The 12,486-nt window shown below is 45.9% G+C and overlaps 1 protein-coding gene across 1 annotated transcript; it reads left to right on the top strand.

The window, feature by feature from the left end:
• Positions 1–1,846: 1,846 nt before the first annotated feature.
• On the top strand, positions 1,847–12,076 carry CPOX (coproporphyrinogen oxidase). The gene is made up of 7 exons (XM_004593236.2): positions 1,847–2,727; positions 4,744–4,887; positions 5,141–5,251; positions 6,159–6,300; positions 8,305–8,523; positions 10,610–10,714; positions 11,281–12,076. The coding sequence occupies exons 1-7, from the start codon at positions 2,208–2,210 to the stop codon at positions 11,366–11,368; spliced, it is 1,329 nt and encodes a 442-aa protein (XP_004593293.2). The 5' UTR covers positions 1,847–2,207; the 3' UTR covers positions 11,369–12,076.
• The last annotated feature ends 410 nt before the right edge of the window (positions 12,077–12,486 follow it).

Here is a 12,486-nt window from a genome sequence, read left to right as displayed (position 1 = left end):
TCGGTTTTCCTTTAGCTTGGTGTGGCAATATTCTTTTTGTGTTTTTCCTTCAGTTTTAGCAGCCTTCTTTTCAGAGGGCAGTGTATGTTACATCTCCCAGTTTTTTTGCAGCGCCACCTATGGGTGGGCTGGGATGTTCTCCTTTGGTTTGGGAGTGATGCTTCCAGCAAGGGAAAGGCTGACCGGGACCTCTTGGGTGCACTGGGATCCATGAACTTCTGTTTTGTCTCCCCTTTAGGAGGAATCTAAGTTTTCATTTCTCTTTCATAATGAACCTTGTCTGTCCTTGCCACGTTTTCAAATGTCAACTCCTCTTTAGCAGGCATGGTCTTCCACCTCTTTGAGCACTTCTCAGAGAACTCTGAGAAGCCACCAGAAGCATCTGTGTGCTTCCCCTGGCCAGTTTGCAGGTGCATTTGATGACACTTCTCTCTTTGCCCATGGTTGTTATTTTTGCTCAGCAAGGCAGAGTCGCCCAGTGGCTGGCTGGCTCTCACTTGCCCTGGTGCTGTCTTTATGCATGTACCGCCTTCTGAAGCTCCCTGCCACACTGCTTGAATAACTGGTCGACTCATCAACGCTGATAGTCCATTGAGTCACTAAGAAAAAAGTATGGGAATCACAACCAGTGGTTTAAATAACATCTGTTGCCATAACTTAAGACCATCCTGCATGCTGAATGGAAAAATGAACCCCTGATGATTATTAATAGACTTTTGTGTGCAAGCGCCAGAGCGCTGAGATAATGTGGGGACAAAAACCCTGGGGAGCAAGTCTGTTGGTTCAGAGGGTGACTGGGGTGGAGTACGGGTGTTTGGCCTTGTTCACAGGAGTTGTTGCAAATGGCAAACAGGAGAAGGATCTGGCAGTCCTCTACCATAGTTGGATAGCTTTTTGTTTATTTGCAAAGATAGTTGTATTTATTTAAAAGGCAGTCACGGAAGGAGAATTCAAGAGATAGAGTCAGATCTTCCACCCAAGATTGATTTTCCAAGTCATTGCGAAGGCCAGGGCTAGGTGATGCCCAACCAGCAGGCAGGCACAGGTGTCCCACATAGGTGCAGTGATCAGCTGCTGCTTTCTAAGGAGCACTGGTGGGGAGCTGCATTAGAAGCGGAGAGCAAGGACTCCAACCAGTGCTCATACAGGAGACCAGCATGCATGGCAGGTGGCAGCTTTACTCACTATGCCACAGTGTGGCTTGGGATATGTATTTTTAATTTTCTCATTTCTCAGGGATGGGGTGGTGGTATTGGCAGCACCAATCCAGTGCCTTTGGTCTTGGCATCCCACATGGAGGCCGGTTTGCATCTGGCTGCTCCACTTGACTTTCCTGCTTATGGCCCAGGAAAGTAGTAGAGGATGGCTCAAGTGTATAGGCCCCAGCATCCAAGTGGGGAACCTGAAAAGCAAAACAAAACAAAACAAAAAGCAACTCCTGGCTCGGGATCCACTCAGCTCCGGACTTTGTGGCCATCTGAGGAGGAAACCAACAACAAGATCTCCTCTTTCTGACTCTCCTCTCTGTAACTCTGCCCTTCGAATAAGAATAAAATAAATTGTTACAAAATTTTCTTATTTCCCAATCACTCAAACACAGGAGTTTCATACTGGTTAAACAAAGCGCCCTTTGCTTCCCTGTTTCTAAAATGCTCAAGTGGTTGCCACAGAAACAAAGAGAAAACTGTGATGTGGACTTGAACTCTGTCTTTTCCTGACAGTTTCTTAGGAGCCCGATTCCCTTGAGAAAGTGGCCCTTAGTTAAGGAGTTTCTCCGGCTCAAATCCATGGCTCCTACAATTTCTGGAAGCTCTGGAGGACTAGCACAGGGTGAGGAGTGGAACCGAGGGCTATGCCATGCATTCTCCAGCCCTGCTTGGTCTTCTCCCGTGGGCTGAGCAGAATACGAGGTTTTACGTGACTAGAAAGCCGCTCTTATCGCTCTCTGGGCTGCCACAGCCCACTCAGTTCCTGGGCCCCCAACTCCTGGCCGCAGGCCTTGCTCTGATGAGCACCAGGGAACCTTATCTGTTGGGCGCAGCGCTCGGCCGCTGCTGGCAGCGATAGCAGCCGGACTACAGCTCCCAGCATGCTCCTCTGGTCGCGCGCCGCCCGTCTCGACTGTCGCTTTTCTAATTGGAAGGTTCCTTCTCCCGGCTAGCGAGCTCCAGGACCCGACAGTGCGGCGTGAGCAGAGCTGGGGCGACATGTCCTTGCACCTGGGTCGGCTGAGCGCTGGCCCCTGCTGGCGCACGGCATGCGGCGGCCGCGGGGAGCTGCGCGCCTGGTCACGTCGCTGCGCGGCCCGACCCATCGGCCGGTACCCTGGCACGGCTGGCACAGAACAGAGCCGGGGGATGGGGCACGGCCCCACCGCGCGGGGCAGCTCTTGGCTGGGAACCGGACTGGCCACGGCTCTTGCAGGTTTGGCAGGGATGGCGGCTGCTGTCTTTGGGCACGTGCAGCGGGCCGAGATGGTTCCCAAGAGCTCCGGGTCGCGGAGCCTGCCTCCCGAGAAACCCGAAGAGGAAGACGACCTGGCCCGTCGCTGCAGTTGCTTCATGGCCATGCCTGTGACCGACCTGCAGGAGCTGCGGCGGAGACCGAACGATATGAAGACCAAGATGGAGTTGCTAATCCTGGAGACCCAAGCTCAGGTGTGCCAGGCGCTGGCACAGGTAGACGGAGTTGCCAACTTCTCTGTGGACCGCTGGGAGAGGAAGGAAGGTGAGGAGGTCGGCCGCTAGCGGAGGAGGAATTAGGGGGAAAGGAGTGGGACTCCCTTCAATCTTAAGAATATGGGGTGGGGGTTGGAGGGCCCCTTGGTGGTATGGAATGCCATGGGAAAGGACAGACCCTCAGAGGATCATCAGCCTTCTGCATGCATTCAGGTGTGGACCCAGTGCCAAGTTTGAATATGGAAGCTCAGCTCTTAGATGTACGACCATGTTGTTGCCTGTATGATGTCTTGATCATAAACTTGGAGGATTCCCAACTTTTCCTACAACGCCAGCTTCTCACCTGCGTGTTTTGAGCCGTGGTGCTTTATACCGATACCAAGTGAAGCTGAATTTGGTTATCTCAGTGTTTACCATTGTTATAATTTTTTCAAGGGAACACAGCCGAACCAGAACACAATCTCAAGTGCTGGACTGAGCTGTCTGATTTGTGCGGGTTCCTCATTTTGTGCCTGTCTCCCCATTAGTGAAATGAGCTGAAAACACTACAGTTAAGGGTAGTATGAGGATTAAGTGAAATAAATATACGTGAAAGGGCTTAGAAAATGATCCGAAGCACTTGGATAACTAGCATAAATAAACATAAGTAGCGCTCGGATAGATCATCAGTCACTTGCTAGCTGTGTGATTCTGATGAGGCGTTTTGCCTCCTGACCTTGGTTTTCTCTTTTGGAACAGGAAAGGGTTGTACTAGATCCTCTAACGTTTGTGGAGGGGCTGGTGTGGGGTGGCAGCAGGCTAGGTCATCACTTGCAGCCCAGTGCCAGTTGGAGTCCTAGCTGCTCTGCTTCCCGTGCAGGTAGGAAGGCAGTGGGCTTTGGGTGCAGGCCACCGATGTAGGACAGCTGGCTGGAGTGTCTGGCTTCAGCCTGGCCCGGTTCTGGACCATTTGGGGAGCAAAGCAGAAGATAGGAGGTCTCTCTCCCTCCCTTTCTCCCTCTGCCTGTCTCGCCACCTCTCTCCCTCTCTGGTGCTCTGCTTTTCAAGTAAATTAAGCCTTCAAAAGTTCTAAGTAAAAGAACCCGAATAATGGAGCTTCGTGAAACAGCGCTGTTGGGATTCAGTAAATCCGAGCGAGACTCCAAGGCGAATGAGATGATTTTAATGGCTAGTCCAAGGGGCAACCTCTTGCCATAAGCAAGAAGCACCCTGAATGAAATAATTGTGGGGTTTTTATAGTAAGATAATCAAACGCTACATGACAATGAGCAGGTACATGGTTAGGGGCTAGCAGTGACACAAACAGAAAGCATGCGACAGGAATTTACAACATCTAGGCTTGGGGGTCCTGATTATATCACTTCAACGCAGACAGTAATAAAACAACATGCCTCGAAGGTAGCTGTTTTCCCGCAAATCCAAAAACTTCAAGGTTATCCCTATCTCCTGCCCGCCTCCTGGTCTTTCAGGAACCAGGAGCTTTGCTCCTAACAGGATGCAGGTGTCTCTTTGGAGAGTACAGTCACCTTTACAATGAACCCTTTCTAACGCTAGCAGAAGCTAATCATCTCCCAAATAATGTTTCACTTATTCAAAAGTGGCAAGTTTGAGTGCATTAGGGATTTTAATGGCCTAAGAAAAGGCCAAACAACATAAATAAAAGCATCATTGAAACAATGGAGCTCTTAAAGTCAGTAGTTACAGAACTTCTAATATGCACCATTCCTGTATTGTAACATTAGCTTTCCCATGGATCATAACCAGAGGATGTCATCCTCAGCAGTTATACTGGAAGGGAAAATCCCTCAATGATTTATGTTTGCATGATGGCTTTATTTAACTCAGTGATGTGAGGAGGCCCAGCCAGTATTTGCTCATTTTATTGTTACCATGAAACTGGCCTTGTGAGGAGCAGTATGGTACTCAAGGATTATGAATGTATTGATAATATAAGAGATTTAGGAAACAGGAGGAGCAGCACTCCTGATGGGCCCACTTGCCTGCAGGGATTGTTCGCAGGCTTGGTCCACTTCTACATTCCCCTTCATTTGTTCTTTATTGTCAGGAGGTGGTGGCATCAGCTGTGTGCTTCAAGATGGGCGTGTTTTTGAAAAAGCTGGGGTGAGCATTTCTGTCGTGCATGGAAATCTTTCTGAGGAAGCAGCAAAACAAATGAGGAGCAGAGGAAAAACTCTGAAGACTAAAGATGGTAAATGAGGTCACCCCCACCGCCCTGAGGAGTCCTTGCCAACTTTTTAAGCGCAAGGCTCAGTTATAAAATAAACACATTGCTTCTGGAAAAAAGCCATTTGAATGCTTATGCCAAATAATGATGTTCATATTGTGCAAAATCTTGCAGACACAAGTTAAAAAGCAACTTTTGAACTTAGAACAATTCACAAGAGTTCATTTGTAGCCAGGCAGGTGATTGGCTGTAACCCATCACTTATTTTATTTTTCAGGTAAATTGCCATTTTGTGCTATGGGTGTGAGCTCTGTTATCCACCCGAAGAATCCTCATGCTCCCACTATCCATTTCAATTACAGATATTTTGAGATAGAAGAAGCTGATGGTAAGTATTCTCTGGATAACAGTACTATGCAAAATGTGTATTTTTTTTGTTTTTGTAAAAATATAAAGCGATATCATATTTGAAAGTGGGAAAGGACAGATGCAATTCTGTCTTGGCCTATCAGGAGGCAGAGGAGGGCTTATTCCTTGGCAGGTGCGATGGATCATGCACTGGACATGGAAAGCGAGAGCGATGTTGACTAGTTCTGACTTCTGTATGTTTCTGTCCACACAGTGGCCAGTGTAGCAAGCTGTAACTTTTAAGTACACGCAGCATTCTTGACAAATTCATTGCACATGGATGGAAACCTGACATTGAAAGCTTGGCTTTGAGAAAATATTTTCCATATGCCTTGCTCTGCTAGTTCCCAGTACCTAAGCAGTGAGTATAAAACAGGGCTCCGTTTTGTTTTAAGGATCGAGCCATTGTTGCACAGGGGTCAAAACAAAGTGCAGCTGACCTTGAAAGCCTCATGGGCCTGAGTTCCAGCCTGGGTCTCATCAGAACCACAGTTTAGTAAAGTATGGAAGCCTGGGCACTAACACACTTGGATTTGTTGTTTGTTGTTGTTTGGTTGTGACCTAGCAGAGTTGTTTTAGGTCTCTCACGTGATTTAATACACATCCAGAGCTGAGAGCCACCGCCTGGTCCACTGTCGTGTTTTATCATTCACTCCTCTGCATGTCACTTTGCAGGCCAGTTCTACTCACTTTTTAGCTTCCTACTTCCGTTTTGCAACTTTTACCTGTTCTTTCCTGGACTCTGGAGTGAAGTTCAGTGAAAGGTTTCTTGCGTGTCACTGTTTTTTCTTTGGAAAGCGAGGCTAGTGAAGTCAGTGAACTGATATCGTCCGTGGTCCTTCAGGATCTCCGAGTCCACCTCAGAACCCCGTGTCTTACTTTGGTAGGTAACAAGCAGTGGTGGTTTGGTGGTGGATGTGACCTCACTCCGACGTACTTGAACCAAGAGGATGCCGTCCATTTTCACAGAACTCTAAAGGAGGCCTGTGATAAGCATGGCCCACATCTTTACCCCAAGTTTAAAAAATGGTAAGTGAGAGTGCTGAACATGTCATCACCTCAAAAGTATATTCCATTTCCTTCTGCGAGTTCCAAGCCGGCTTCTTCAGCCTATGCACATGGGACTGTGACTGTGTTCATCAGGAAGAAATAGAATGTTAGGTGATTTTAGTAGGTTTTTTTTTTAAACCCAGGAATGTTCAGGCATCTATGACATGTTGCGTGGCAGCATGTTTTTCTGATACCAGCTAATGTAGAGCATAAACCATAAAGGGATCCAGGCCTGAAAATCAGAAGCACTTTCATCCCAGAGCAGGCAGTTGAAGTCTCACCCCCACGGGCATCTTATGCTGACATTGGCTTGGGAACGTGTGAGGGCATCGGAGGGCTGGGGACTGATTAGGGCGGCGTGGCTCTGGACGGGAGTGCAATTCAAGATTCTGTTCGTGCCCGCAAGCACATACAGCAAGATGGCAAGTGGAGTCAGCATAAATTGTTTAGAATAGGAGGAAAAACTTCAATTGTGCTTAAAGAAAAATGTCTTTTTTTTTTTCCTCCAAGATTTATTCACTTAAAATCCTGAACTCATGTTATGGCACAGCAACTTAAGCTGCTGCCTGCAGCGTCAGCATCCTGTATGAGCTCCAGTTCATGTCCAGTTCTGGTCTAACTTCCTTCTAATGTGCCTGGAAAAAACAGTGGAAGATGGCTGAAGTCCTTGGGTCTCTGCCACCTGTCCATGAGGCCTTGATGGAATTCCAGGCCCCACAGCTTTGCCTTGGCCCAGCTCTGGTTGTTGTGGCCATTTGGAGAGTGAACCAGCGTATGGAAGATCTCTCTGCAAGTTTTTCAGACAAATAAAAATGAAACAAATGGTTAAAACATTTTCCAGGATAGATAAAACATTGGAATATTCTCCCAAGTTTTTTAAAAAAGTTTTATTTGAGAGGAAGGAGAGAGCTCTTCCATTCTTTGAAGCACTGCCCAGATGGCCACAGCGGCCAGAGCTGAGCTGATCCTGGGTCAGGAGAGAATGGAACGACTCAGGAGCATTTTCTTTTTTTTTAAATTAATTTATTCATTAATTACATTGCATTATGTGACACAGTTTCATAGGTACTGGGATTCTCCCAACCCCTCCCCAAACCCTCCCACCATGGTGGATTCCTCCACCTTGTTGCATAACCACAGTTCAAGTTCAGTTGAGATTCCCTCATTGCAAGCATATACCAAACATAGAATCCAGCATCTTATTGTCCAGTCAAGTTCAACGGCTTCTTAGGTCAGGAGCATTTTCTTCCACATCCCTTTCCGCAGTCAGTGTGCCGTAGACCCAGCAGGTTTTATTGCTGAACAGAACCTTAGACATTGTTAATAGTTCCCTTCTGTGGCAAATACAGAGCTCACTGGAGAGACAGTGTTTTAACAAAAGGTTCCTGTCCTCCTGTAAAAGCAGCTGTGCTCCTTAGGGTGGCAGCATCACTTGCTTTAAGAAAGCAATATGTGGACTCATGCTGTGGTATAGTGGATTAAGCTTCTGCCTGTAGCACCAGCATCCTGTATGAGCACAAGTTCAGGTCCCCACTGTTCCACTTCCAATCCAGCTCCTTGCCTATGGCCTGGAAAATCAGTGAAAGTTGTCTCGAGTCCTTGAGCCTCTGCACCCACGTGAGAGCCATGGCAGAAGCTCCTGGCTCCTGGCTTACAACAGCCTACCACCTTTGTGTTTCTCTCTGTAGCTCTTACAAATAAAAATAAGCCTTTAATCCTGGACTATTTCCTTTTACATGAAACTTCTCAGGATTCTATATCCTGTGGTAGACTTGTGGTAAGTGACCCGGTTGCTCGTCAGATAAAAGCCTAAGTGTTTTCTTCAGTGAATGTAACTGCAAAACATCTGTTGGAGGTCCCGGTTTCACCTTCACAGCTAGTCACAAAGACCTCCGAATTATTAGTGACGAACAGCGCTATGGACTGAAAGACTCCCCGATTCTCATGTTCTGCCCTCTGGTTCCCGCTGGACCCGTTTGCCAGGTGTGATGATTACTTCTTCATAGTCCATCGTGGAGAGCGGAGGGGCATCGGCGGCATCTTTTTTGATGACCTGGACTCTCCGTCCAAGGAGGAGGTGTTTCGCTTTGTGCAGAGCTGTGCCCAGGCGGTCGTGCCCTCCTACATTCCGCTGGTGAAGAAGCACTGTGATGAGTCATTCACAGCCCAGGAGAAGCTGTGGCAGCAGCTCAGGAGAGGACGGTGAGTGACCGCAGCCGGCCGCCCCGTGACGCAGCTGGAGAAAGGGGAGCAGCTACCAAGGTGACCCGTGTTGTGTTGTCTGTAGTTGTGTTGTGTTATTATCACATCGATTTCTTTTCAGCACTAACTAAAACGTAATGAATGGAAAGCATTGTTTAAAATAGCATTCAAAAAATAGCGAGCTCCGTGTCACAATGTTAGGGTCTCACAGTAGGTAGGTGGGAAATCCTTGCCACATTTAGTTGACCCGATTTCTTGTAGGCTTCCCTAGTACTTGCTAGCTTCATACCAAAGTAGCGGCATCAGCTAGGGGTTGTGCTCTTTTATACATTTCGAGTCTTACCCGTTTTCCTACTCATCTTAAAGAATCACGCAAGTTACTGTAGTGGAAGTGGCAGTTTCAGAAATTATTCACATTTAATGGAGAATCTTACGAATTGTGAAGCTCTTTATGTAACCGTTGAGGTAGGCATTTCACATCTGATTTTCCCAACAAAACTGTGAGATAGGTATAATCATTATTTCACAGATGCAACAACGTATTCTCAGAAAGGTGAGTCCCTTGTGTAAGACGAGACAGCTAGTCCTAGGTTGGAAGCAGGCTTCCTGACTTTAAAACTTGCAAAGTTTCCAACATGGAAAGGAAGTGGAGCAGTTAAAGCAGGTTCGTGTGTCTTCCTAGGCTCCTCACTTCAGCCACTCTGTGCGCTGGACTTACTAACTCAGTTGGGTGGCCTGCCTGAAGTCGCCTTCAGCCGCCGTATACGTGTGCATCACCGCAAAATGTCCATCCCGCCAGCCAATGTCAGTCTCTCATTGTCACTTAGTTCCATGTGCACTACAGGCTCATGGTTATAAAATGGATTTTCTCTCATTTATGTTGATTGTCCGGCATGACAATTCAGGACAATTAACACTAACTTCAGGAATCTGTGGTTCCTATTTAAATTTCAGCAGGCTTTTTTTTTTTTTTAATAGACAAGTTTTCATACTCGTTCAGTGCTTTAAGTATTAAGGAAATATAAGATTCCAGGATATTTTGCCATAGTTGGGCTTTAAGACAGTGTCGGTAGAATGATGATATTTGAGATTTAAAAAGTACTTATAAATAGTAGAGTGATTTTATTAGTATTTTCAGATTTTTGAGTCTGACTTCTTTTGTGTAGCATAAATTCTCGTTTTTACTTGAGGAGAAGAGATCCTTTTCTATCCCAGCATGTTAAAGACAGGCCCAGGGGTCCGGGAGGATAGCCTAGTGGCTAAAGTCCTCACTTTGAACTCACTAAGATCCCATATGATTGCCGGTTCTAATCCCAGCAGCCCTGCTTCCCATCCAGCTGCCTGCCTGTGGCCTGGGAAAGCAGTCGAGGATGGCCCAAAGCCTTGGGTCCCTGTACCCGCATGGGAGACCCGGAAGAGACTAGGGCTCCTGGCTTTGGATCGGCACAGTTCTTGCCGTTGCAGCCACTTGGAGAGTGAACCACTGGACAGAAGATCTTCCTCTCTGTCTCTCCTCTTCTCTGTATTTCTGACTTTCCAATAAAAATAAGTAAATCTTAAAAAAGAAAAAGGCACAAATTTTTCTGCTGGATGGGATCCGCATCTGACTTTGGCAGCTGGGGATGTCAGTCCTTGGGTAACAGATCACTGTTAGCTCTGTTTGACTCTGGAGTTAGAGAAGTGTTATACCATGTTAGCTGTGAGCCACCGACAGCGCATGAATTCCACTCTGGACCATCACAAATGGGGGAGCGCCTGAGAAGGGGGCGCTCTCCTTCGTTGTTGCTGAGCCTTCAGCTCCTCAGCTTTGTGACCTTTTGGCTTATTTGCGGGAAGACATAACCTTGTCGTTTTAGAGTCTGTCCCAACACAGAGGACTTCTGTCTCCCATTGTTTAGTGAGTAGAATAACCTTTTATTTGTGTCTTTCTAAATGGAGACAGCTCAGTGGGCTGTGAGCTGGCGTTTTCTGTGCCAGTTCCAACTGGGGAGTGGGGAATGGCAGAAGGCCCCTGTTGAATATTCATGGGTTCATCTCACACATTTTACTGTGGTGGCGCTTAATGTCGTTGCTGTGTTTATGTCAGGTATGTCGAGTTTAACCTGCTGTATGATCGGGGCACAAAGTTTGGCCTATTCACTCCAGGCTCCAGGATTGAAAGCATCTTGATGTCGCTACCTCTCACTGCCCGGTAAGGACGTGGCTCATCCGGGAGAGCCCATCCCAATCCCTCAGCTCCCAAGGAGGATGCTTAGTTGGTTGCAACTTTGCTGATTTTATAAGAAAATCAGTTAGGTACTTACAGCCACACAGATTGGAGTTGTCAAAGGGTGCTAGGCTGGTGTAGGCCATAACTGTGAGAACAGGGATTGAAGAGGGACCGCAATGGAGGCTGCGTCCTGGAGACACACCTCCTACGTGATGTTCTGCTTGGGCCAGTGTGGCATAAGCATTAAAGCTACCCAAGTCCACCTGTGCGTCACCTGAATCCTATACCTCAGGGGATCCTGATTGATGGTGCAAGTGTATTTTGACTCTAGGATGTCAATATCAGCCAAAATATGTGCCAGGATTGTTAAATGACTTTATTTACTAAGCAGTAAATACTTTTTACAAAGTCTAACTCATGTTAGGCATATTAGGTACAGTCAAGACAAAGAGATGTAAGACTTTTTTTAACTTAGGATGTTATTTATCTATTTTACTTATTTTAAGAATTACATATTATTATTTTGCTTCTGTTTTGGACATGCACAGATGGGAGTACATGCATTCACCCTCTGAGAATTCCAAAGAAGCGGAAATCCTGGAAGTACTGCGCCATCCGAGGGACTGGGTGCACTGATGCGGGCAGCGCGGTGGACAGGCCCGGAACACGGCTGCGCATCCCTGTGCTGCTCTGGCCTGCGCTGCTGCCACCGTGTGGCACTTGGAAGGTGCTAGAATGTGCTGCGTACTGTCAGTGACGGGTGGCTGGGTGGCAGCTTGTCAGACTGGGTGATGACTTAAAAACTCATTGTGATTTTAGAATCATTTTATATGACTGCTTTACAGAATTTGACATGGAGTTTCCAGAGTCAAGTGAGAGGAACATCAATATTATATATTGCCAGGAAGCTGCTTCTCTGGTTTTTCTTTTATATATTTTTTAAAATTTCAGTTTTCTGCCACAAAAGTCACTGATGTTGGATGCATCTTATTTTCATTAATTTTGTGAAGTTGAGCCTTTTAAGTAATTTTAGGAACAGAAGTTGAAGGCAAAAGTTTTACTTGGTCATGACAGAAGTCTCTTTGATATAATATTTATGTATTTTTCTCCAGAGTCTGTAGAAAAATAAATATTCATTTTCATAATGATAGATATTTAGTATACTTGAAATTTTGTTAATCTCTGCCTATGTCACACTTGAGTGACCTATAGTTTTAACTGTAAAGTGACATTAATATTCTTTAAACAAGGGATGTCTGAGTTGTAATTTTGATTTTTATGGAACCATAATGTATTGATGTTTGGATCTCTGCTCTTTCAAATATAAAAGCTTATATCCCTGGATCCTCATACTTAGACATGCTATTCCAGATATTTCCACGTGAAAGTTTAGACTAACAACAGTCCTAGACTGTAATGGATGTATGCAATGTTTCACATTTGGAAAGTGAAATGGGTAATATTTTCTTTCTGTAATTAAAGCAGATATAACTAATATGAGAAACACATAGGCATTTTATACAAATATTTCTTTGTACAACTAATTAAGATCATCGTCCTTTTCAAATGAGATATTCACAGCTTTATTCGTAAGAGGAAATCACAGCAAAATTCTTAATGTGCAACTTCTTGTTTATGATATTATTTGTCTCAATGTATTGAAGATTATAATAGTTGTTACACATATTAATAAACCATGTCCCGGAATATGTTGATTATATGTGATTGTGACTCTCTTAGGGGTAGGAAATGTG

The sequence above is a fragment of the Ochotona princeps genome, chromosome 3 (assembly GCF_030435755.1).
Source record: "Ochotona princeps isolate mOchPri1 chromosome 3, mOchPri1.hap1, whole genome shotgun sequence".
Lineage (NCBI taxonomy): Eukaryota > Metazoa > Chordata > Mammalia > Lagomorpha > Ochotonidae > Ochotona > Ochotona princeps.
The sequence above is the reverse complement of the archived record's forward strand: the minus strand, read 5'-3'. Positions and strand labels throughout refer to the sequence as shown.

Excerpts from the sequence above, each read along its gene's own strand:
- CPOX (XM_004593236.2), top strand. The coding sequence starts at position 2,208 with ATGTCCTTGCACCTGGGTCGGCTGAGCGCTGGCCCCTGCTGGCGCACG. Across the intron at positions 6,301-8,304 it reads TACCCCAAGTTTAAAAAATG|GTGTGATGATTACTTCTTCA; the intron begins GTAAGTGAGAGT and ends CCCGTTTGCCAG. Across the intron at positions 10,715-11,280 it reads TCGCTACCTCTCACTGCCCG|ATGGGAGTACATGCATTCAC; the intron begins GTAAGGACGTGG and ends GGACATGCACAG.